General features: G+C 46.0%; 1 protein-coding gene across 1 annotated transcript; it reads right to left on the bottom strand.

Annotated features, from left to right (window-relative positions):
• Positions 1–983: 983 nt before the first annotated feature.
• Positions 984–26,383, bottom strand: LOC140190117 (CD276 antigen-like). Its single transcript, XM_072246614.1, has 4 exons — positions 26,241–26,383; positions 15,834–16,187; positions 8,164–8,448; positions 984–2,512 (listed from the first exon to the last, which is right to left on the bottom strand). Exons 1-4 carry the CDS (start codon positions 26,290–26,292, stop codon positions 2,373–2,375), a joined length of 831 nt encoding a protein of 276 aa, XP_072102715.1. The 5' UTR covers positions 26,293–26,383; the 3' UTR covers positions 984–2,372.
• Positions 26,384–27,026: the final 643 nt, after the last annotated feature.

The following is a 27,026-nucleotide window of genomic DNA, read 5'->3' on the forward strand; positions in this document are numbered from 1 at the left end:
TCCCAACATGTATCATGACTTCTGGTTGCTTTCCCTCTCGTACCAGGATGTCATGCACCCGGTCAGAGACATCCCGGACCCTGGTACCCGGGAGGCAACAAACCATGTGGGTGTCCTTCTCATGTCCACAAAATCTCCTGTCTGCTCCCCTGACTATAGAGTCTCCAATGACGACAGCTCTCCTCTTCTCTTCAATTGTATGAACAATTGAATTCTCCAACTTCCGGTAATTCCCTCCCCCTCCCTTCCCCTAACCCAGTTTCACTCTGCCCCCCCTTCCCCAGCTGCCTATCACCTCCCTCATGGTTCCGCCTCCTTCTACTACCCATTGTGTTTTCCTCTATTCCTTCTTCACCTTTCCTGCCTATCACCTCCCTGACTCCCCTCCCCCACCCCTTTATCTTTCCCCTTACTGGTTTTTCACCTGGAACCTACCAGCCTTCTCCTTCCCACCCTCCCCCACCCCACCTTCTTTATAGGGCCTCTGCCCCCTCCCTCTTCAGTCCTGACGAAGGGTTCCGGCCTGAAACGTTGACTGATCGTTTCCACGGATGCTGCCCGACCTGCTGAGTTCCTCCAGCGTGTTGTGAGTGTTGCTGTGGTGATATAACACGCCAGAACGTGATTGGACAGAGTTCTGAGCATGCGCAGAAATGACAGAATGACGTAGCAACTTGTTTGGTGAACACGTGGTTGCTGTTTGTTGTTGTAAATAAAAGTTCTAGTTCGATTCCTCCAGAATATGGTTTGTTCTTAGTAACCCACGGTACGTATAAAGAACACAGCAATACCCCTCATAATTTTGTATAGCTCTATCAAATCTCCCCTCAGTCTTCTACGTTCCAAAGAATAAAGTTCAAAATATATTTCGTACTAATTAACTGCTCATCATAATTGCTACTCCTCCCTTCTCCAAAGCTTCACGCTAAAAGTTTATGTGATGTAGAAGCAGATACAAATACAGGTCACACGTGCTTTCAGTGTTCTGGAATGAATATGATGTTGTTAGTTTATTAAAATAAACAAAATAAATAGTTTAAAGGGCGCCACGTGACTTTGCGGTTAGCACGATGCTGTTACAGCTCTGAAATGTCAAAGTTCGGGGTTCGGTCCTGTCAGGAGTTCACACATCCAGGTGTGTGCGGGTAGTATTAAGAGTTAGTTTAGTTGTCGGTCAAAAGTCGCTTCTGGCCCGTTTGAATGATGCAGCAGCTCTCTCCCAAGGGTTGCCTTGTGTCCCACGGCACCGGTGCACAGATCCAGGCACCCTTCGTCCCGGGGGCACTTGGTTTCACCCAGAGGTCGCGAAACACTAAGGAAGTGTGCTGTGGACACAGGGGAGGCAACTGAGAGTCTGTGTGTCAAGTGTTTCCTCTTGTGGTTTGTGTAATTTAGGGTGGTTTAGATGTTCGGTCGAATGTCTGTAAATAAATGATTAATCTGTGGCTTGTGTCTCACATGCCGGCTTCCCCGTGACAGTGCGTGGATTTCCTGGTTCTGTAATATTAATTAGTCACTGTAAATTGCCCGATGAGTAGGCTATATAGAATTAAGCTGGGGGATCACCGTGACTGCCTGAATTTCCTCCGGGTGCTCTGGTTTGCCTCCTTAGTCCAAACACATATCGGTTGGCTGGTTAATTAGTCATTGTAAATTGTCCCGTGATTAGGCTCGTGTTAAATCCGGGATTGCTGAACTCATCGAGGCGGAAGGACTCGTTGTTCTGCGCTGCGACTCAAGTGCTGGAAACTTGTTGCTGTATTATCGTTAGATCCTGGAAAGTCTGCAAGAATCTGATTTATGTTTGGAATTAATAGACTTTAGCAACACACACAAAATGCTGGTGAACGCAGCAGGCCAGGCAGCATCTATAGGAAGAGGTACAGTCGACGTTTCCCTCCCCCTCCCACTTTCAAATCTCTTACTATCTCTTCTTTCAGTCAGTCCTGACAAGGGGTCTCAGTCCGAAACGTCGACTGTACCTCTTCCTATAGATGCTACCCGGCCTGCTGCATTCCACCAACATTTTGTGTGTGTTGCTTGGATTTCCAGCGTCTGCAGATTTCCTCGTGTTTGCGAATTAATAGATTTTTATGTCTTGCACTGGCCAACTGTTCCCTACATCTGAAACACAACTCCGATGAATCGCACTGGAAGGTTACTCGTTTCCCTCTCTGCAGACGCTGTCGTGTTTCCAGTGTTATCTGTTCAAATGGAAGATTTCCAATAAAATACAGTTTTAGGATTTTCAGGACATGAGCAGTTGGTTTGAAACGCAGCAGAGGAGGTCTGGTGGTCTTCCTGAAGAACTCTTTGTACAATGCCAGCTATGAAGAATCCTAGTGTATATCAGTCCAGGGGACAATTAATTGTTACGGCTCTGTGCACTGCTGTGAACCCTCGCTTCTCCACACAGCTTTGGCCAGAATTAAAATTATTCCAAATTCCAGGGTGATGAGAGCAGGAGCCAGCATCCACTTATTTCTTGTTGGAACATCATCGACTTTCTCTTCTGTGGAAGGAAGGAAAATGTTAAGGGAGTTTTGCGTTACTCCAGGCTTCTGTTTAACATACATTCATCATTGGAGAGCATTGATATCTACTGATCTTTGGGACGGAGCCTCAAGATAATTTTACAGATCCAAAAGTCTCTGGCTTTTGCACTGGCCAACTCTTCCCTACATCTGAAACACAACCCTTATCATCTATCTATACCTCTTATCATCTTGTATACCTTGATCAAGTCTCATCCTCTTTCTCCCCAAAGGAAAAAAAGCGCTCGCTTGCTCAGCCTGTCCTCATAGGACACTCTAATCCAGGCAGCATCCCGGTAAATCTCCTCTGCATCGTCTTGAAAGCTTCCATGTCCTTCCTATAATGAGACCATCGGAACAGAACACAATACTTCAAGTGTGGTCTAACCAGGGTTTCACAGAGCTGCAACATTACCTCACGGCTCTTGAACTCAATCCGCCAACTAATGAAGGGCAACACACCATACTCTTTCTCGACCACCATACCAACTTTAAGGGATCTATAGATGTGGACCCCAAGATCTCTCTGCTCCACCCTGCTAAGAATTCTGCCATTAACCCTGTAATCTGCCAAAGGGAATCATAGAAACATGGTAACAGAAAATAGGTGCAGGAGCAGGCCATTCGGCCCTTCGAGCCTGCACCGCCATTTATTATGATCATGGCTGATCATCCAATTCAGAACCCTGCACCAGCCTTCCCTCCATATCCTCTGATCCCCCTAGCCACAAGGGCCATATCTCACTCCCTCTTAAATATAGCCAATGAACTGGCCTCAACTATTTCCTGTGGCAGAGAATTCCACAGATTCACCACTCTCTGTGTGAAGAAGTTTTTCCTAATCTCAGTCCTAAAAGGCTTCCCCTTTATCCTCAAACTGTGACCCCTCATTCTGGACTTACCCAACATCGGGAACAATCTTCCTGCATCTAGCCTGTCCAATCCCTTTAGGATTTTATACGTTTCAATCAGATCCCCCCTCAATCTTCTAAATTCCAACGAGTACAAGCCTAGTTCATCCAGTCTTTCTTCATATGAAAGTCCTGCCATCCCAGGAATCAATCTGGTGAACCTTCTTTGTACTCCCTCTATGGCAAGGATGTCTTTCCTCAGATTAGGGGACCAAAACTGCACACAATACTCCAGGTGTGGTCTCACCAAGGCCTTGTACAACTGCAGTAGTACCTCCCTGCTCCTGTACGCGAATCCTCTCGCTATAAGTGCCAGCATACCATTCGCCTTTTTCACCGCCTGCTGTACCTGCATGCCCACTTTCAATGACTGCTGTATAATGACACCCAGGTCTCGTTGCACCTTCCGTTTTCCTAATCGGCCACCATTCAGATAATAATCTGTTTTCCTATTTTTGCCACCAAAGTGGATAACTTCACATTTATCCACATTAAATTGCATCTGCCATGAATTTACCCACTCACCCAACCTATCCAAGTCACCCTGCATCCTCCTCAAAGCTAACACTGCCACCCAGCTTCGTGTCATCCGCAAACTTGGAGATGCTGCATTCAATTCCCTCATCTAAGTCATTAATATATATTGTAAACAACTGGGGTCCCAGCACTGAGCCTTGCGGTACCCCACTAGTCACTGCCTGGCATTCTGAAAAGGTCCCGTTTATTCCCACTCTTTGCTTCCTGTCTGCCAACCAATTCTCTATCCACATCAATACCTTACCCCCAATACCATGTGCTTTAAGCTTGCACACTAATCTCCTGTGTGGGACCTTGTCAAAAGCCTTTTGAAAATTCAAATATACCACATCCACTGGTTCTCCCCTATCCACTATACTAGTTACATCCTCAAAAAATTCTATGAGATTCGTCAGACATGATTTTCCTTTCACAAATCCATGCTGACTTTGTCCGATGATTTCACCGCTTTCCAAATGTGCTGTTATCACATCTTTGATAACTGACTCCAGCAGCTTCCCCACCACCGACGTTAGGCTAACCGGTCTATAGTTCCCCAGTTTCTCTCTCCCTCCTTTTTTAAAAAGTGGGGTTACATTAGCCACCCTCCAATCCTCAGGAACTAGTCCAGAATCTAACCAGTTTTGAAAAATTATCACTAATGCATCCACTATTTCTTGGGCTACTTCCTTAAGCACTCTGGGATGCAGACCATGTGGCTTTATCTGGGGATTTATCTGCCTTTAATCCCTTCAATTTACCCAACACCACTTCCCTACTAACATGTATTTCGCTCAGTTCCTCCATCTCACTGGACCCTCTGTCCCCTACTATTTCTGGAAGATTATTTATGTCCTCCTTAGTGAAGACAGAACCAAAGTAATTATTCAATTGGTCTGCCATGTTCTTGCTCCCCATAATCAATTCACCTGTTTCTGTCTGCAGGGGACCTACATTTGTCTTTACCAGTCTTTTCCTTTTTACATATCTATAAAAGCTTTTACAGTCAGTTTTTATGTTCCCTGCCAGTTTTCTCTCATAATCTTTTTTCCCCTTCCTAATTAAGCCCTTTGTCCTCCTCTGCTGAACTCTGAATTTCTCCCAGTCCTCAGGTGAGCCACTTTTTCTGGCTAACTTGTATGCTTCTTCTTTGGAATTGATACTATTCCTAATTTCTCTTGTCAGCCACGGGTGCACTACCTTCCTTGATTTATTCTTTTGCCAAACTGGGATGAACAATTGATGTAGTTCATCCATGCAACCTTTAAATACTTGCCATTGCATATCCACCGTCAACCCTTTAAGTGTCATTTGCCAGTCTATCTTAGCTAATTCACGTCTCATACCTTCAAAGTTACCCCTCTTTAAGTTCAGAACCTAATCACTTCACACTTTTCCAGGTTGAAGTCCATCTGCCACTTCTCAGCCTACCTCTGTATCGCATTGTAACCTACAGTGACCTTCTACACTATCCACAACTCCACCAACCTTCATGTCATCTGCAAACTTACTAACCCACCCTTTCACTTCCTCATCCAAGTCATTTATTGAAATCACAAAGAGGAGGGGGGGGTCGCAGAACAGATCCCTGTGGAAAATGACTGGTCACCGACCTCCGGGCAGAATACACTGCCCTCCATGCCAAGCTTCCATGGATCTCACGCCTCTTGAAGTTCTAGATGGGCTCTCAATGGGGAACCTCATTGAACACTTTACTAAATTCCAGTGTTTCTCAAAAAAATGTCAATCAGGCTCTTGGCATGTTCAAGCGTAACAGCCAGCTCTACACAGACCTCATTATTCACATAGGCATAGAACACCTTGGGGTTTTCCTTAGTGCCACCTGCTAAGTCCTTCCCATGTGCCCTGCTAGCTCTCCTAAATCAGGAGGAACTCAGCAGGACTGGTAGCACCTGTGGAAATGAATAAACAGTCGACATTTCAGGCCGAGGAGGAGGACAGAACCTGGGGGAGGTGGTAGGCAGGTGAGAAGAGGTAAACGGTCAGAGTGGGAATTGGAGGAGTGGGAGAGGGGGAAAGCAAATATTTTAATTCCAATTCCCATTCTGACATGTTGGTCCATGACGCCCTCTTGTGCCAGGATGAGGCCACCCTCAGGGTGGAGGAGCAACACTTTATATTCCATCTGGGTAGCCTTCAACCTGATGACGTGAACCTCTCTTCTTCTAGTCCCTAGTCTGACCTCTTACCTCTTCTCACCTGCCTATCATCTCTCCTTGGGTCCCCTCCTCCTTCCCTTTCTCCTATGGTCCACTCTCCTCTCCTATCAGATTCTTTCCTCTCCAGCCCTTTAGATTAGATTAGATTAGATTCAACTTTATTGTCATTGTGCCAAGTACAGATAGAAAGCCAATGAAATGCAGTTGGCATCTGACTAGAAATGCAAAGAATAGTGTTATTTACAAAATAACTGCAAATAAAAAGTAAGTGCTATAGCACACAAATATAAAAGTACTGAGATAGTATAATATGGGTGCAATACTGCTTAGCGTTGTGATGAGAGGTTCAGCAGGGTCACAGCCTCAGGGAAGAAGCTCTTCCTGTGCCTGCTGGTGTGGGAGCGGAGGCTCCTGTAGCACCTACCGGATGGGAGGAGAGTAAAAGGTCCATGGTTAGGGTGAGATGCATCCTTGATAATGCTTTTCGCCCTGCCCAGGCAGCGTTTATGGTAGATGTTCTCAATGGTGGGCAATTGGGTGCCGATAATCCGCTGGGCAGTTTTCACCACACACTGGAGTGCTTTGCGGTCTGATACGGGACAATTGCCATACCACACTGAGATGCAGTTGGTGAGTACGCTCTCAATGGTACAGCGGTAAAAGTCTGTCAGTATCCTGGGACAGAGGTGAGCTTTCTTGATGCTCCGCAGGAAATAAAGGCGCTGTTGTGCCTTTTTGACCAAGATGGAGGAGTTCAGGGACCAGGTGAGATCCTCGGAAATGTGGACACCAAGGAATTTGAAGCTTGATACACGCTCCACTACAGCTCCGTTGATGTAGATGGGGACGTGAGTGTGGCTCCTAGCATGCCTGAAGTCCACAATGATCTCCTTGGTCCTCTGGGTGTTAAGGGCCAGGTTGTTGTCGGCACACCACGCAGCCAGGTGCTGGACCTCGTCCCTGTAGGCCGTCTCATCATCCACTTTGATCAGTCCAACCACCGTGGTGTCGTCTGTGAACTTGATTATGGAGTTAGGACCGTGTACAGGAACATAGTCACAGGTGAAAAGGGAGTACAGAAGAGGGCTCAGCACACAGCCTTGAGACATGCTGGTGTTCAGGGTGAGAGTGGAGGAGGAGAGGTTGTCTAACTTAACTGATTTACCTTTCCTACCCACCGTGGGAGTGTGGAATGAGCTTGCCAGTGCAAGCAGTGCTTCGAGCTTGATTTCAACCTTTAAGAGAATTTACGCGTGCACATGGATGGTAGGGGTATAGTCATAGTCATAGTCATACTTTATTGATCCCGGGGGAAATTGGTTTTTGTTACAGTTGCACCATAAATAATAAATAGTAATAGAACAATAGTTAAATAGTAATATGTAAGTTATGCCAGGAAATTATGAAATAAGTCCAGGACCGGCCTATTGGCTCAGGGTGTCTGACCCTCCAAGGGAGGAGTTGTAAAGTTTGATGGCCACAGGCAGGAATGACTTCCTATGACACTCTGTGTTGCATCTCGGTGGAATGAGTCTCTGGCTGAATGTACTCCTGTGCCCACCCAGAACATTATGTAGCGGATGAGAGACATTGACCAAGATGGCATGCAACTTAGACAGCATCCTCTTTTCAGACGCCACCGTCAGCGAGTCCATTTCCATCCCCACAACATCACTGGCCTTACGAATGAGTTTGTTGATTCTGTTTGTGTCTGCTACCCTCAGACTGCTGCCCCGGCACACAACAGCAAACATGATAGCACTGGCCACCACAGACTCGTATGGAGGGCTATGGTCCTGGTGCAGGAGGTTTAAATGGTTCAGCATGTACTAGATGGACTGAAGGGCCTTTTTCTGTGTTGTACTTTTTTAATCATTCTTTGACAAAGCATGCTGACAACCTCTGACTTGCCAAATTTATAGAAATCCAAACCCTGAGTATTTTCCCAATTAATTTCCCTGCCACTCATGTACTGTAAGGCCCATCAGCCTGCAGGTTAAAAGGCAAAATTAGTCAACATACCTATGGAAAGATCAAAAGTTCTTGAAACTGACTGATGTAAAACTTCATTTCTTAAATTGAACATGTAGCCTGAACTCTGGTTGGCATTGCTGACTCTCAGAATGCTCTGCAGTAAGTATAAGCCGTTGGAATCTTGTTGGTATAAGGTCTCAGACTGTGAGGAAATATTCTCCCTTTCGTTATTGTACCAAGAAACATTGGCTGCGGGATAACCTCTGGACTCGAATGTAAACACCATTGATGAAGGCGTTAATCTGATAAACAGCTTAGGTTCCTCATAGTAAGCTGCGGAATAAAAGAGATTTTTAAACGTTCATTAGAAATAAAGTCGAAACTGGTCATAAAAATAATTCCAGTCAGAAACTTTATTACACTAAAGAACAGTGCATGATTATGTCATAAAAGATTTGCAGACATGCACGACGATAACCAGCTAAAGATAATTGCTGAGAAAATACTCAATTTATTGAAATATCCGAACAATTTTATCTGAGATTATCCACCTACCAATACAGCGCTGGCCACTGCCAAAACAAAGTGGAATTTAATATGTGAAGCTTAAATTTTCAGTAAGGCCACGGTAGATTTTTAAATTAAATTCCCTGAGCTTTTGCATAAAACTCAGGGCCTCAAGCCTGGTTCACAGCCGCTGGTGGAGAGGCATCCGAGCTGGTGTGCCCCACTGGGAACGTGTGGTGCAGCATCCGGCTGGAGTTGGGGTGGCCCACACAGAGTTCATTCGGTGACCAAAGACAAGCGCTCTTGTGGTCCACTGAAGATTTCAATGGACTGAAGTGTCTGGACTATCGACAATTATATTTTGTGTGGTAGTGGTGTCCAGGCTGGAGTATACAGGCTCTACAGTGGTCGACTGTGGATTAATGGACGAGTTTTTGATTCTTTTATTGCCTGATCTGTGATACCATCTTGTGTGTGCTTGGTGCTGTGTGTAACTGTTGGTACTACGTTTTGTCTCTTGACCCCGGAGTAACGCTGTCTTGTTTGGCTCTATTCATGGGCATTCATGTATGATTGAATGACAATTAAACTTGAATTGAAAAGCAGGAACAGGTGGAAAAGAGAATTTCCACTCTGTGCACACCTTCTCCAACAAAAATAGGTGCTGAAATCAGGCAGCAGTTACAGAGAGTCAATACTTCAGGTTGATAACCTCATTAGAACATAGAACATAGAATAGTACAGCACAGTACAGGCCCTTCGGCCCACAATGTTGTGCCGACCCTCAAACCCTGCCTCCCATATAAGCTCCCACCTTAAATTCCTCCATATACCTGTCTAGTAGTCTCTTAAATTTCACTGGTGTATCTGCCTCCACCACTGACTCAGGCAGTGCATTCCACGCACCAACCACTCTCTGAGTAAAAAACCTTCCTGTAACATTCCCCTTGAACTTCCCACCCCTTACCTTAAAGCCATGTCCTCTTGTACTGAGCAGTGGTGCCCTGGGGAAGAGGCGCTGGCTATCCACTCTATCTATTCTTCTTAATATCTTGTACACCTCTATCATGTCTCCTCTCATCCTCCTTCTCTCCAGAGAGTAAAGCCCTAGCTCCCTTAATCTCTGATCATTGTTCAAAGTAAATTTGTATTGAAGTATGTCTGGGTCACCATACACTACCCTGGGATTCATTTTATTGTGGGCATTCACAGTAGAACAAAGAAATACAACAGAATCATTTGAGTCAATCACACAGACTGACAAGCAACCAATGTGCAAAAAGACGACAAACTGTACAAACACAAAAAAAAATTAATAAGCAAATAAATAATACTGAGAACATGAGTTGTAGAGTCCATAATTTGTGGAACCAGTTCAGTGTTGTGGTGAGTGAAATTATCCAAAATGGTTGAGGAGCCTGATGGTTGAGGGGTCAGAATTGCTCCTGAACCTGGTGGTGTGGGACAAAAGAGTCCTGTTCCTCCTCCCAGATGGCAGCAGTGAGATGAGAGCATGGCCTTGAAGGTCGGAGTCCTTGATAACAGAAGCTTCTCCCTTGAGTTAGCGCTCCTTGTAAATATGCCCAATCTTTCACCGGAACTGAGACATGTTTGACATCAAAGACACAATAAGATACAGAGAACAAAGGAAGTATCTCTGATATACATCTTGGCCTGCTATGGAAACACCATTATCCAGGAAAGGAAACCTCTACCAAAAGTGGTGGATACAGCCCTGTCCTCACTGGCGAAGCCCTCCCCATCATTGAGCACATTTACAACGAGCACTGCCACAGAGAGCAGCGTCCATCGTTAGTGACCCCCTCCCCCACCACCCCATCCAGGCCAGGCTCTCTTCTTGCTACTACCATCAGGCAGGAGGTACAGGAGCCTCAGGCCCCACACCACCAGGTTCAGGGACAGTTATTACCCTACTACCATCAGGCAGGAGGTACAGGAGCCTCAGGCCCCACACCACCAGGTTCAGGGACAGTTATTACCCTACTACCATCAGGCAGGAGGTACAGGAGCCTCAGGTCCCACACCACCAGGTTCAGGGACAGTTATTACCCTACTACCATCAGGCAGGAGGTACAGGAGCCTCAGGTCCCACACCACCAGGTTCAGGGACAGTTATTACCCTACTACCATCAGGCTCCTGAACCAGTGTGGGTAACTTCACGCACCTCCACTCTGAACTGCTTCCACAACCTACGGACTCACTCTCAACAACACCACAACTCACATTCTCAGTATTATTATTTATTTATTTTGTACTTGTACAGTTTGTCTTTCATCTTCTTCTGCACATTGGTTGTCTGTCAGTCTTCGTCATTTATGATTTTTCGTAAATTCTATTGATTTTCTTTATTTTCCTGTAAATGCCCGCAAGAAAATGAATCTCAAGGTTGTACGTGGTAACATATACGATCTTTGATATTAAATTTACATTGACTTTTTGGGTAGTGACCTAGGGCAGTTTGGAACTACATTTTGGTGATACTGGTTGGAGAAGGGTGGTGAAGTCATGTTAACATCGGATTATCTGTGAGGGAGAGGATGCTATAAAAAGGGGAAAGTACTTGACAAAAGGGGAGAGTAAAGGGCAAAAAAATGGCACTGAGAGAGAAGATCCATAACACATGGGAGCAAAATTAGGCCATTGGGCCCACTGAGTGTGCTCTCTCATTCAGTCATGGCTGATTTATCTTCTGCCTTCTCCCCATAACCTTTAAAACCCTGTGTAATCAAGGACCCGATGTTGGGGGAGTCCAGAGCCAGAGGCCACAGTTTGAGAATAAGGGGTAGGCCATTTAGAATGGAGTTGAGGAAAAACTTTTTCACCCGGAGAGTTGTGAATCTGTGGAATGCTCTGCCCCAGAAGGCAGTGGAGGCCAATTCTCTGGATGCTTTCAAGAAAGAGTTAGATAGAGCTCTTAAAGATAGCAGAGTCAAGGGATATGGGAAGAAGGCAGGAACGGGGTACTGATTGTGGATGATCAGCCGTGATCATACTGGATGGCGGTGCTGGCTCAAAGGACCAAATGGCCTACTCCTGCACCTATTGTCTATTGTCTGTTGACCTATCCAGCTCTGCTTTAAATGATTTAGCCTCCACAACCATCTGGAAGTCTCAGAATACAAGGGCGTACCTTTAGAACAGAGATGAGGAGGGATTTCTTTAGCCAGAGGACGGTGAATCTGTGGAATTCATTGCCACAAGTGGCTGTGGAGGCCAGGTCATTGGGTGTGTTTAAAGCAGAGGGTAATAGATACTTAGACACCAATAAGGTGCTGTAGACAGTCCACAGAAACAGAATAGCTCCCACCCAGCTGGTCATCTCCAGTGGCAGATCCCTCACTATAACAGTGTTGTCGAGTCCAGGGTCCTCCCCTGGTTCCATGAGGAGTGCAGAATGGTGTGGTAGGACCATCTGCTGATATACCTAGACATGAATTCCCAGCCTGGCCAAGATACAATGCAGGTCCACAGGCACGATTAACGACAATTAGCTAACCCATGGACGAGGGAAATCATGTTCTAAAGCAATGATTCCTAACCTTGGGTCAACAGACCCCCATGTTTGATGATATTAGTCCATGGCATAAAAAGGTTGGGAACCCCTGTTCTAAAGCCTTATCACAACCATTGCCAAATGTGATTGGGGAATTAATCAGTTGGAATTAATTTGGAAGATGTATAGCTCATGTGGTTGATAGTTGGGTTGAGATGTTCTCTGATCTTGGCAAATTCCTTGCAAACATTTCGTTGCCATACAAGGAGATGTCATCAGTGCACTGTCAACTGTGATGTGCCCTCCCAATGCCTGGCCTTTATCAATCAGCTGGTCATCATTTCGGGAAGTCAATTGTAATGTGGGGAGGAAATCTCGTCGCTGATTGGCTGTGTGGTGAACTTTGAGTGTTGTCCTCTGGAACTTTGCCCACATCTGCTCATAAGTAAGATCAAGGCCTCGCGTTTGTTCACAGAGAACCATGCAAGAGAATTCCAAGAAAATGCAGCTGATTTAAAAGTATATAAAGGCTAAGCATTTGGAGGACACTCACAATCAACAACACACTGATGATACCCTTGTATGGTGACAAAACGTTTGCAAGTAAATTGCCAAGATCAGAGAACTATTAATCAGTCGACGGGAATAGAAGGCCCACAGACCACATTTGTCTTCAGCATTAGCAGCGAAGAGTATAAAAGTGGACTAATTCAGCTCCAACATCTAACAGTTTGATGTTATCCCCAGTGTGGAGTCCATTAAAATTGTAATACAATCAATCGCTGCTTTACCCAGGGTTGTTTACGTCCTGGAATGTAGAAGAGTGGTGGAGAAAGGGTGGGCACTGCATCAGAACCTCAGGTTTCTGGCAGCCGCAGCTCTTGTTTTTACTTAGAAATATTGCTGCCATCAGATTGTGATATGACAGTGTGTGATAATCATTAGTAATTTTATCACCTAGTACTCAGGCTGAGTATTGCAGAACCCACAGAGATACATCTCCTACTGTGGGATTGGGCAGGCGACAGGAACGTGCAGATCTTTTCCAATCTAGAACTGGCTGAGCATCAAACTGTCATACAGTCACACCACACAGAAACAGGCCCGTCAACCCAACTAGACCACAGCAATATCTATGTCAACACCATCATTCCCTCAGTACTAATCAACAAGCTTCAAAACCTGGGCCTCTGTACCTCCCTCTGCAACCGGATCCTTGACTTCCCCACTGGGAGATCAGTCATTGTGGATCAAAAATAACATCTCCTCCTCGCTGACAATCAACACTGGCACACCTCAAGGATGCGTGCTTAGCCCACTGCTCTACTCTCTCTACACCCATAACCACATGGGTAGGCACAGCTCGAATGCCATCTATAATGATGATACAAACGTTATCAGATGGCGATGAGGAGGTGTACAGGAATGAGAAAGTGTTGACAAGAAAACAAGCTTGCACTCAGTGTCAGGAAGAACAAGGACTTCAGTGATGCTGAGACAAAACAACAAATCTCAATGTATCAGTGATAAGAAACCTGTCATTCTGCTGACTTGGTCCATTTGCCTGCGGCTGGCCCAAAAATCTTCTAAACTTTTCCAATCCGTATACTTTTCTCAATGTCTTCTGAAAATTGTCATTGTACCTGTCTCAACCAGCTCATTCCACATAAATACCACTCTTGTGTAATAAAAAAGTTGCCCCACAAGTTCCTAATAAATCTCTTCCTTCTCATCTTAAACTTACACCCTCTAGTTCACCCTGAGAAAAAGACTGACTGCTTTCAAATTATCTATGACCCTCATAAGACCATATGATAAAGGAGCAGAATTAGGCCATTTGGCCCATCGAGTCTGTTCTGCCATTTCATCATGGCTGATCCATTCCCCTCTCAGCCCCAATCTCCTGCGTTCTCCCCGTATCCCTTCATGTCCTGACTAACCAAGATTCTATCAACCTCTGCCTTAAATATACCCAATGACTTGCCCTCCACAGTCATCTGTGGCAATTAATTCCACAGATTCACCACCCTCTGGTTGAATCCCTCCAAATCCCCATTCTAAATGGATGTCCCTCTATTCTGAGGCTGTGCCCTCTGGATTTAAACTCCCCCACCATAGGAAACTTCCTCTCCACATTCGCTGTCGAGGCCTTTCAATATCCAGCAGGTTTCAATGAGGTTTCACTGACATATAATGTAAAAAGAAATGGTCCCAACACAGACCCCTGTGGAACACTGCTAGTCACTGGCAGCCAACCAGTAACGGTGAAAAACAGTGCTTTCAAATTATCAACAACACAAAATAATCTGCAAATGCAAGGGTCAAAGCAACACTCACAACGCGCTGGAGGAACTCAGCAGGTCGGGCAGCATCCGTGGAAAAGATCGGTCGGCGTTTCGGGCCGGAACCCTTCGTCAGGACTGAAGAGGGAAGGGGCAGAGGCCCTATAAAGAAGGTGGGGGGAGGGTGGGAAGGAGAAGGCTGGTAGGTTCCAGGTGAAAAACCAGTAAGGGGAAAGATAAAGGGGTGGGGGGGGGGGGGAGGGGAGGCAGGGAGGTGATAAGCAGGAAAGGTGAAGAAGGAATAGGGTAAAACACAATGGGTAGTAGAAGGAGGCGGAACTATGAGGGAGGTGATAGGCAGCTGGGTGCTCCTGGTGCGGCCTCCTCTACATCGGTGAAACCTGACGCAGATTGGGGGACCGTTTCGTCTAGCACCTCCGCTCCGTCCGCCAAAACAGACAGGATCTCCCAGTAGCCACCCACTTCAACTCTGCTTCCCACTCCCATTCAGATATGTCCATACATGGCCTCCTCTACTGCCATGATGAGGCTAAACTCAGGTTGGAGGAGCAACACCTCATATACCGTCTAGGTAGTCTCCAGCCCCTTGGTATGAATATAGAATTCTCCAACTTCCGGTAATTCCCTTCCCCTCCCTTCCCCTATCCTTATGTCACTCTGCCCTCTCCCCTAGATGTCTACCACCTCCCTCATGGTTCCGCCTCCTTCTACTACCCATTGTGTTTTCCCCTATTCCTTCTTCACCTTTCCTGCCTATCACCTCCCTGCCTCCCTCCCCCCACCCCTTTGTCTTTCCCCTTACTGGTTTTTCACCTGGAACCTACCAGCCTTCTCCTTCCCACCCTCCCCCCACCTTCTTTATAGGGCCTCTGCCCCTTCCCTCTTCAGTCCTGACGAAGGATTCCGGCCCGAAACATCAACCGATCTTTTCCACGGATGCTGCCCGACCTGCTGAGTTCCTCCAGCGTGTTGTGAGTGTTGCTTTCAAATTATCTATGCCCCTCATGATTTTATACCACTCTAGGAGATTACCTCTCGATGTCCTACACCAGTCCAACCCCTCCCTATAACTCAGTCCCTCGACATCCTTGAAAATCTTTTCTGCTCTCTTTCCAGTTTAATGGCAGCTTTACCATGGCAAACCAATCAAAAGCAAACACAACTCTTCCATTGCAGTCTCACCAGCATCCTGTACAACCTCGTCATAATCTTCCAACTCAGTGCTTTGACACCTGAAAGCCAGTGTTCCAAAGACCTTCTTCACCACCCTGTGTACTCTGACTCCACTTGTCCTGTTCTGAGGCTCAGGTTGGATCAGTAGGCCTCGCAGAGGAGCCATGTGGTTCAGTGTGAAGCATCGATAGGAGAAAAATCAGAAGAATCTTGCACATACCTGCAAATGTGAGTGAGACAATCCCTTGGCCACTGGCCTTTAAACTACTGACATAGCAGAGGTACTGTCCAGCATCCTCCAGCTTCACCGAATCCAGTCGCAGTGAAGCGTTCCCATTTTTAATGTCTTCGGGGAATAAACTTGTCCTCCCTGAATACCGAGGGCTTTGGCGACTCAGTTGCTCTTTGTCATAGTAATAACTGTAAACAACCTCCTCTGTACTGAGACATTGCCAGTTGATGACCAACTTGTCCAGTCCTATCTCGGCGTTAACAGGGAAGCTACACGTCAATACTGTGTACTGGCCGTAGACAGCAGTTACTGGAGTTTCCGGTGTAGAAACTTGAAACTCAACTGAAAATGAGAAAAAGCATCAGATTACCAACCATTTTCAAATCAGAATCAGGTTTATTTTCACTGGCGTATGTTGTGAAACTTCTTGTTTTGTTATAAATTACAATAGGAGTATATTAAAGATAATATATAAAGCAAAATAGCATTGACGGGTACAACGACCATTCAGAGACTCAATGGCAGAGAGGAAGAAACTGTTCCAAAGATGCTGTGTGTGCACCTGCGGGTTCCTGGACCTCCTCTCTGATGGTAGAAATGAGAAGAGGACACGTCCTGGCTGACGGAGGTGCTTAATGATGGACGCCGCCCTCTCGAGGCATCGGCTTTTGACCATGTTCTTGATGGTGGGGAGGCTGGTGCCCATGATGGGGCTGACTGAGTTTACAACTCTCTGCAGTTTTTCCCAACCCTGTGCAGTGCCCCCCCCGCCCCGATACCAGACGGCAATTCTACCAGCCAGTTAGAGTGCTCTTCATGGTATGTCTGGAGAAATTTGCTAGAGCCTTTGGTGACATACCAAACCTCCTCAAACACCGAATGAAATATAGCCACTGTCGTCCCTTCTTTATAACTGCATCAGTATGTTGGGCCCAGACAGGTCCTCAGAGATGTTGGCACCCAGGAACTTGAAACTGCTCAGCTCTACCCTTTCTTTTCAATCCTCAACCCAATATTTGATCCAGTTTGCCAACACACACATTGCTTGCCTTAGAGATTTCCCATTTCCATATGTTCATAGTATATGTCTGTAATTGTATCAAAATTGGCAAACAAGCCATTTATCTTATCACTCGTTATATATTAAAGGATCATCATCATCATTATGTACTGTGTCCATGACCATGATTGTTCTCGGCAAATTTTTCTACAGAAGTGGTTTGCCATTGTCTTCTTCTGGGCAGTGACTTTACAAGACGGGTGACTCCAGCCATTATCAGGGATTGTCTGCCTGAGTGTCAGTGGTCACATAACCAGGACTTGTGATGTGCACCGGCTGCTCGTACGACCGTCCACCACCTGCTCCCGTGGCTGAGCGGGTGCCACACCATGAGGGACCTGCAGGCCAGCAGAGGGAAGGAACTCCTTACACCTCCTTTGGTAGGGATGTATCTCCACCTGCCACGCTTTTGAAAGGGTATTATTTCAAAAGGGTTTAATAAAGCACTGATCTGAAAGATGAAATGCAGAGGAGGTGTCCAAGGAAGTTGCTGGGACTTGAGAGACTGAGTTATGGAAAGAATGAGGGGTAACCTTACAGACACGTATAAAACCATGAGGGGCTTACATGGCGTTAATGCACACAGTGTTCTTCCCAGGAGTGAAGAATCAGGAATTAGAAGACATGGGTTTAGAGGAGAGAGATTTAAAAGGAACCTGAGGGGCAACTTTTTCACCCAGAGGGTGGTCAATATGGAATGAGCTGACAGAGGAAGTGGGCGAAACAAAGATTCAAGGTACATTTATCATCAACGTAGGCATACAGAATCCAACCCTGAGGTTCGTCTTCCTTCAGGCAGCCACAACATGCAACCCCTTCAGGAAAACATCAAACATCCAAGGCACATAAAAAACAGAACAAATTGCGCGAATGGCAAAAAAAAAATGAGGGAAAAGCCCACAGAATATTAAACATCAAGGCCACAGCGACCTCAAAACATTTAAAAAGGTACTTGGGCAGGTACATGGATAGGAAAGGTGTGGAGGGAGGTGGGGCAAATGTGAGGAAATAGGACTAGTTTAGATGCGAATCTTGGCTGGCATAGACTGGATAGACTGAAGGGCCTTTTCCTGGGCTGTATGGCTCTGTGACTATGACAAAATTACAAGCATAATTATGTAAAGTTATCAATATCCCTCTGTATTTCCCTCCCCCCAGCCCTGTTTCCCAGAATATTTCAGTAGGTACTCTACTGAAACCAGTTCTCTGAAACTTTTCAAAAAAATTTGATTACCTCAGCCACTTTGGTTCAAAACACTCAGATTAACTTTGCTTCTAATTTCAGTTGAACAGCTGCAAAGATCCAATGTGCTGCCACTGACCGTAACCAGGGCAGGTCCAGATGAAGGGTCTCGGTCTGAAACATCGACTGTTTATTCCTTTCCACAGATGCTGCCTGAACTGCTGAGCTCCTCCAGCATTTTGTGTGTGTTACTCTAAGTAATTACATGTTGTTGTTGTAAGAGACTTGAGGATTTCCTCTCTGGTTCCAAAGACTTGCGGATTGGTGTATGGTGATATGGTAGAGTAGCAGTTAGCGTACAGCGCCACCAATCAGCAAACGGGGTTCAATTCCTGCCACTATTTCACGATAAAGATTAAATTTAAACTCTTCTCAAGCTTCCAGCCGGGTACAGGTATTGAAAACAACCGATGTTTCGAATGCCGAGAAGAGTTCCATTTGTCATGCACATCAGGAAAGCACCTGATCGTCTTTCAGAGATTAACTTTGTCACACATATTGTACATCAAAATGTACAGTTTGCGTCAACGACCCACAAGTACTGCCAAACTTCAGGCGACAACATAGCATGCCCGTAACTCTCTAACCCTAACCCGTAAGTCTTTGGAACGTGTGAGGAAACTTAGAAGAAGAACATACAAATTCCTTTCAAATAGCAGTGGTGGGGGGAAGATTTGAACCACTATCACTGGCATTGAGAGCATCGGCATGAAACACTGTCGTAGGAAAGCAGCATCCATCATCAGAGATCCCCACCACCCTGGCCGTGCTCCCTCCTCGCTGCTACCGTCAGGTAGAAGGTACAAGAACCTCAGATATCCCACCACCAGATTCAAGAACAGTTACCACCCCTCAACCATCAGGCTCTTGAACCAAAGAGGATAACTTCTCTCATTTGCCCATCCGTTGAAATGTTCCCACAACCAATGATCTCACTTTAAGGCCTCTTTATATGTTATTTCATGCTCTTGTTATTTATTGCTATTTATTTATACTTACATTTGCACAGATAATTATCTTCTATGTCTTTTTGTTTCTCCATTAATCCTGATTGTAGTTACTACTTATAGATTTGTTTCTAGTCTATAGGTTTGCTGAGTATGCCTGCATGAAAAAGAATCCCAGGGTTGTATATGGTGACATTGTACACTTTGATAATAAAATTTACACTAACTTTGTATCTTTATTCTTCAGCTATCAGCAATGCAGCATATCTTGGTTGCATCATGCAGCAAGTTCTGAGTAATCTTCCACATTCTTACACTACACAATTTCCAGGTACTCAGTTGGTTCCAGTGAATTTCACATCAGGAAGTGGAAACGATGCCAAAACTCCTGTTTATGTCAATGGTGTTGAGGTCAAGAGATTCAGGTTTCTTATTCATCACCATTAGTCTGTCCTGGTCCAGTCCTGTTGATACCACCACCAGGAAAGCTCACAAATGCCTCTACTTTCACAGGAGGCTACAGAAACGTTGCATGTTCCCCTTAACCCACACCAATTTTCAATGCACCTTCGAAAGCAGCCTGTCTGGGTGCATAACAGCTTGGTACAGAAACTGCTCTGCACTTGACTGCAGGAAACTGCAAATAGCTGTGGACACAGCTCAGCACATCACTGAAACCAGCCTCCCCTTCCATGGACTCTGTCTACACTTCCCGCTGCCTCAGGAAAGCAGCTAGCATGATCAAAGGCACCACCCAGCCCAGACATTCTCTCTTCTCCCCTCTCCCTTTGGGCAGAAGATACAGAAGCCTGAAAGCACATTCCACCAGGCTGAAGGGCAGCTTCTACCCCACAGTTCGAAGATCATTGAACAACTCCCTAGTACGATAAGACCTCATAATCAGTTTTGTTATGATCATGCACCTTATCATCTGCCTGTACCACACTTCCTCTGTAACTGTAACACTTTATTCTGCATCGTTACCATTATTATTGGGTGGTAGGGTGGAGATTCGTCTCTATAAAAAGGAGGTGGAAGGTGCTCCCTCCCTCCACTTGCCCCCAGGTCAACCTTGGGCAAAGTGTAGCACCTGCTTAGCCCCTTGATCAGGGTCACGTGAAACCATGGGAGCAGGTGGTGGATGGTGTGACAAGAATACACATAGATTAAGATTTTAACTGTCCTGTGGGATCAGCAGTTGGTCTGCCACCTGTCTTCAGGAGAGAGAGAGATAAAGAGAACAATGGAGCAGCATTTGGAGATGTGTAATGAAGGGACGGGAGTGAGAGTAACAGAAGGAGGGAGCTGTCAAGAGTGGCTCCCCCTTTGAACCCTGAACTGTTTGAAGTGATGGACAGGCGATACCCCAGCAGGGGGATAAAAAGGGACAGGTTCGCTAAGGCAGGAGACACACGACACCCGAGGTAACGAGACCCTGGAAGCGGTGCGCCTCTCACAAGTCGGTGGGAAGTACCGGGCCATATACGCACAGGGTGGAAAGGCACGATCGGCAGGAACCTGGTGTGTGTCCACCCTTGCCTGGGTGCCAGGTTCACCGCAGGGAAACGATCGTATCTGGAAACGGAGGGGTCACGGTCGGTGTCCTCAGATGACATCACAAAGGACTCGCCGGAAAGCTGACTGCGAAGGTCTGTGTGTGGAAGCCGTTTTGAATATTCATTCGTTTTGCTCTCTCTCTCCTTCCCCCACACTGTCCATCTCCCACGGCAGCGATTACTGCAAACTGAACTGAACTTTGCGTCACTTTGAAACTGGTCATTTGCTCCTAGACAACGATAGAGCTTGATTGATCCTGTTATCTGAATTCTGTGTACATGTGTGTTTATCATTGCTGAACTGTTGCATTCATTATCCTTTTGATTAGAGTACTGTGTTGCTTGTTTCTTTAATAAAACTTTCTTAGTTCTAGTAATCCAGACTCCAACTGAGTGATCCATTTCTGCTGGTTTGGCAACCCAGTTACGGGGTACGTAACAATGGTCATACGAGCAGCCGGTGCACATCACAAGTCCTGGTTATGTGACCACTGACGCCAGGCAGACAATCTCTGAAGAGTATTGATAATGGCTGGGGTCACCCGTCTTGTAAAGACACTGCCCAGAAGGAGGCAATGGCAAACCACTTCTGTAGAAAAACTTGGCAAGAGCAATAATGATCAAGGGAAGGCCATAATCGGCCACATGACACATAATGATGATGATGAAACCTCTCATCTATGAATTAGAATTCCCTGGAGATCGTTATGTTGCTTCTAATGAAGCCATGAACACTAGCTCACTATTTTTGCACTACTCATTTACAGTACTGGGCAAGAGTCTTCGGCACATGTAATAAAATTCTGTAAAGTGAACATGCTTTCTAAAATAACGAAATGAAAATTCTCTCTCTCTCTCTTTATATAGTGTATCAGCTGGGGTCACCTGTCTTGTAAGGACATTTACCAGAAGAAGTTCACACCCGGTTAATTAAGCCAAGTGGTGTCAAACCAGGTTAATGAAAGACATGGGCCAGATTAACATGGCTCCGCCACAGCCCCACGTACCTCCTGACACGAAACTCCAGAAGCCTATCTCGCCCAGCCCCACGTATACATCCCCCAACCCTACCCAATGGCCCACACACCCCAGCTGACTTGGACCACACCCTGACTAACCCTGGTCACACCCCCTTGTGAGAGCCTACTTGTGTAAGGAGGAGGAAGATGCCATTAAAGGCAAGTGTAGGACCTGGTTAATGAAGGTGTGGCCAGATCAAAGCGGCAGGGTTGTGTGACACTGAATCTCGCTTGATGAGATCAAGAAGCACAAGGGGGATGATTCTCCCACTCCCCACATAATCACAAACCATTTCTGTAGAAAAATTTGCCAGGAACAGACATAGTCACAGGATCTCGATTGCCCACATCATACAACATAGCATGTAATGATGATTATTGTTTACCCCTGTTCTACCTCAGTATTAATCTGATCTGTATGAACAGAGATATAATGATCTTTTCAGTTCAAACAAACACTAATTCTCGTGGTTTGTAAAGTCCCAATGATTAACGATTCTCATTAAACAATATTGATAACATTATTTCTCTGGAAAAACTTTGGTACTTTTTATTTGCATAAACAAAACCAGTTGACAAGGGAAGTTTCCAATATAAGATAACGAAATTTTACAAGCCCTTGTTATTGCTCTTGGCATGTCACCTTTAACTGCTGCTAAACCTCACTGGCACTTTTGTTTTCTCTTATCTTGACCGTCCCAATCCACTCCGGCCTGATCTCTGAGTTTCCGTTATCTTTTAACAAAGACATCCAAACCTCTGCTGCCCAGGTCTTTGTAGAAGGGGCTGCACTGAGACTGCCAGATGTAGCAGTCTAGGTCGGAGGAGATGCACATGATCATCTGGAGGATGCTGGTGAGGGAAAAGGTCCTATACCCCCCCCCCCCCACAGCTTCAGAGACAAGTACCAGGGGATTGGGGGTGGGGGCGGGGTGGTGAATGGAAAGGGATGAGCGGACTGGGAAGTCTCTATAAAACACAGATAAAACATAAAACATAGAAAAGCTCAACATTGTGCTGACTCTTCAAGATGAATTTAACCCTTCCCTCCCACATAGCTCACCATTTCAATATCACCCATGTGCCTACCTAAGAGAACCTTACATGCCCCTAAGGTATCTGCCTCTACCACCATCCCTGGCAATATATTCCATGCATCCACCCATCTCTGACAAAAAAAAACTAGCTCTGACAACCCCCCTTATATTTTCCTCCCGTCATCTTACATCATGCCCCCTTATTTTAGAAATTTCTGCCCTGAGAAAAAGTCTCTGGCTGTCAATTCAATCAATATTTTTTTATCATCTTGTACACCTCTATCAAAGTCACCTCCCATCCTCCTTCGGCCCAAAGAGAAAAGCCCCAACTCACTCAAACATGCTCTCTGATCCAGACAGCACCCTGGTAAATCTCTGCACCCTCTCTAAAGCTTCCCTGTCCTTCCTGTGATGAGGCAACCAGAACTGTGTTCAAACCAGGGTTTTATAGAATTGCAAAATTACTTTGTGGCTCTTGAGCTCGAAGTTCAAGGTAATTTTGTTAACAAAGTACATATATGTCTCCATATAGAAACTTGAGATTAATTTTCTTGTGAGCATACTTAGTAAATCCAATAACCATAACAGAGTCAATGAAAGACCACCCCAACGGGGTGGACAACCAGAGTGCAAAAGACAGCAAACTGTGTAAATACAAAAAAGAAAAAAACATAATAAAAAATAAATAAGCGATGAATATCGAGAACATGAGATGAAGAGTCCTTGAAAGTGAGTGCATGTATAGTGGGAATATTTCACTGATGGGGCAAGTGAAGTTATTCGCTCTGGTTCAGGAGCCTGAGGGGTATTAACTCTTCCTAAACCTGGCGGTGTGAGTCCTGAGGCTCCCGTACCTTCTTCCTGATAGCAGCAGCGAGAAGAGAGCGTGATCTCTGTAGTGAAGTTCACCAATGATGGAGGCTACTTTCCTGAGACAGCGCTCTATGTAGATGTGCTCAATGGAGGGCAGGGCTTTATCCGTGATGGACTGGGCTGTATCCACTATTTTTTGTAGGATTTTCCATACAAGGGCATTGGTGTTTCCATACCAGTCCTGCTCAGTATATCAGAGTGTTCCCACGGCTTCCAGGAAATGAGATCGACAGTGCCTGAGCTCACCAACTCTCAGGTTGGGTTTTGCCTGGACTAGTCAGATCCACACCACAGCACAGCCTTGGTCCAACCACACGCAGGCGAACGGAATTCAGATTCATTTACTTATCACGTGCACACTGAAACTTATGGTGGAATGTGTCATTTGTCTTAACGAACAACACAACCTAAAGATGAGCTGGGGCCAGCTCACATTCCGACGCCTACATCGCATACCCATGACGCTCAGCAATGCAATAACAACAGTAGTCTGACAGGCTCTTTCCTGTACACATACTCAGAGAGGTCTCCAACCCCAGTTCAGGCTGCCTCTAGACCTCCAGTCCCTGGCCCTAGACTCGCAGACACTGGGCTTCCGACTTCTGGACATGATGACCCTGGGGCGTCGACCTTCGGCCTTCAACCTCCGACCTCCAGTATCAACCCCAGGACTTGCCAATCATGGGATATTGAGCTCCGTGTTGATCTTCAATAATAATTAATAAAAAAGATTTTAAAATGGATAATTGAACTCCGGGCCTCAACATCTAGACTGCACGGGATCAAAGTAAACTGCAAAAAATTGTAAACTTAGTCAGCTCCATCAAAAGCACTAACCTTTGTGATATCCATGACATCTTCAAGGAGCGATGTCTCCTTGACCACCATTAACGACCCCCATCACCCAGGTCATGCTCTCTTCTCATTGCTACCATCAGGGAGGAGGTACAGGAGCCTGAAGGCACACACTCAACGATTTAGGAACAGCTTCTTCCTCTCTGCCATCTGATTTCTGACTGGACATTGAACCCATGAACACTACCTCACTACTTTATTAATTTTGTATCTTTCTCATTACACTACCTATTTAATAATTCACTGTTTAGTAGTTCACAGTTTTTTCTATTATTATGTGTTGCTATTATCATTGTACTGCTGCCTCAACACAACAAATTTGATGGCAAATATCAATGATAAATCAAGGCAGTAATGATGAGGCTTTATAAGGCACTGCCGAGGCCTCACTTGGGAGTACTGTGAGCAGTTTTGGGCCCCTTATCTAAGAAAAGATGTGCTGACACTGGAGAGGGTTCAAAGGAAGTTCATGAAAATGATTCTGGAGTTGGAGGCTTGTCATATGAGGAGTGTTTGATGGCTCTGGGCGCAGAAGAGTGAGAGATGACCTCATTGAAACCTCTTGTATATTGAAAGGCCTCGACAGAGTGGACGTGGAGTAGATGTTTCCTATGGTGGGGGAGTCTGGGAACACAGCACACAGCCTCAGAATAAACAGAAGGGTGTCCATTTGGAACAGAGATGAGGAGGAATTTCTTTGGCTGGAGAGTGGTGAATCTGTAGCATGTATTCCCACAGACGGCTGTAGGGTCCAAGTCACTGGATAGATTCTTGATGTCAGGGCATGAAGAGATACGGGAGAAGGCAGGAGACTGGGGCTGACATTAGCCATGATGAAATTTTGGAGCAGACTTGATGGGCCAGATGGCTCAATCTGATCCTATATCTTATGGTCTTACAATAAACCTGATTCTGATCTTTTGCTGATTTACCAATGGTCAGAATGATTCATTAGTGTCATAAGATAAGAATTCAGGATCAACACTCAGGTCAGGCACGGGCTATGACACAACAGATTTACATTCATAGCACGTGACTGCGCAGCAATCACCATCTCCAGCAGGAGAGTCTCGTCAACTGCCCCGACATTGTCCCACTCCCACCAGGAGGGGACGACAGGCCAGGACCCGAAAAACAGTTACTTTCCCCAGTCGGTGAGCCTGATCCACCCCTCCAGCTGCTAACCCACCCACCACTACTTTATCACGTCCTCTTAGAGCCACCTTATGTACAGACACTCCTGTGCCTAGCGTCACTTCATGGACATACAATCATTCTATGAATAAAAGCTATCTTATGTATGTATATTTATTGTATTTTTATTATTGTCTCCTTCATCGTATTGTGTTTTAAGCTGAATCAAGAATCTGTCAACATCTGCCTTAAATACACCTACTGGCTCGGACTCTGCAGCCGGCTGTCAACAAGCTCCACAGATTCGCCACTCTCTGGTTTACAAAAGTCCTCCTCATCTCCGTTCTAAGTGGAAGCCCCTCTGTTCTGAGGCTGTGTCCTCAGGTCACAGACTCCCCGCTGCAGCGGAAGGGTCAGTCAGCTGTTGTTGGAATTGTTTACAGGCGCGGGCTGACTCAGACTGTGCTGATCTTTGTTGTAAACGAAGCATTTCTTTGTTTCGGCGGGTTACAAAAGAGAAACAACGGCTTTTCAAGGAGGCAACTCTCCCAACTTTGGCATTTAGGGATGGGCGAGACACAAAACACATATTATCTAAACACAGTCAAATGTGTGCGGTGTAAGTGGTGAAAACGATGCTTTACTTGTACAGAAAGTTCACAAAGTCTTACCTGAAGCAAAGCTGAATCCAATTCCCACCAAGACACTGAGGAAATATAACATAATTCCCAGAATGCGAACTTGTCACCTGCGACCGGGTATAGAGCGACGAATGAAACCAACTGAGCAAGTGCCGTTTAATGTCTCCGCCGAATTCTCCCGGAATCCCCGCCCCCCACCTACACACTCTATCGACCCACCGGGAAATCCCCCTCTCCCCCAACACACTCCATCCCCAGCCGGGATCCTGCCCCCAATACTTAACACTCTTATCCACAGCCGGGACCCTCTCCTGATTTACCCGATTCCGTGTCGTTTGTGCGACTCCTGTTAAAGTCCCAAAGCATAACAGCCCCCGTCCACCAAGATGGCTCCGCCCCCCCCCCCCACCCCGGGAACAGGGCTGCGAGGATATTGAGATGCTGCTGCTGAGGGGAAAGGATCGGTGGCCGGCGACCGGTCTCTCCGGGAGATCTTCTGAACACTCCTGCCTCTGGAGCAAGTTATTAGTTAGACCGAATTTAGAGTGCCAATCACCGGTTGGTGTATTGTGAGCCGTTTTGGACCCCGTTTCTAGGAGAGAATGTGCTGGCATTGGAAAGGATGTACACGAGAACAGCTACCAGGAGCCACAGGTGAGAGGTGAGTGCCAGGTGGGGACCAAAGGTGGGCTAACCACCCTGAAAAGGACGCGACATGTTCCCCCACCGGAGGTGCTACCCCCTCCCTGACACCCAAGATAGAGTGGATGTGGAGAGGATATTTCTTGTAGTCAGGGAGTCTGGGCCCAGTTGGTA

This window comes from Mobula birostris, chromosome 29, assembly GCF_030028105.1.
Source record: "Mobula birostris isolate sMobBir1 chromosome 29, sMobBir1.hap1, whole genome shotgun sequence".
Classification (NCBI taxonomy): domain Eukaryota; kingdom Metazoa; phylum Chordata; class Chondrichthyes; order Myliobatiformes; family Myliobatidae; genus Mobula; species Mobula birostris.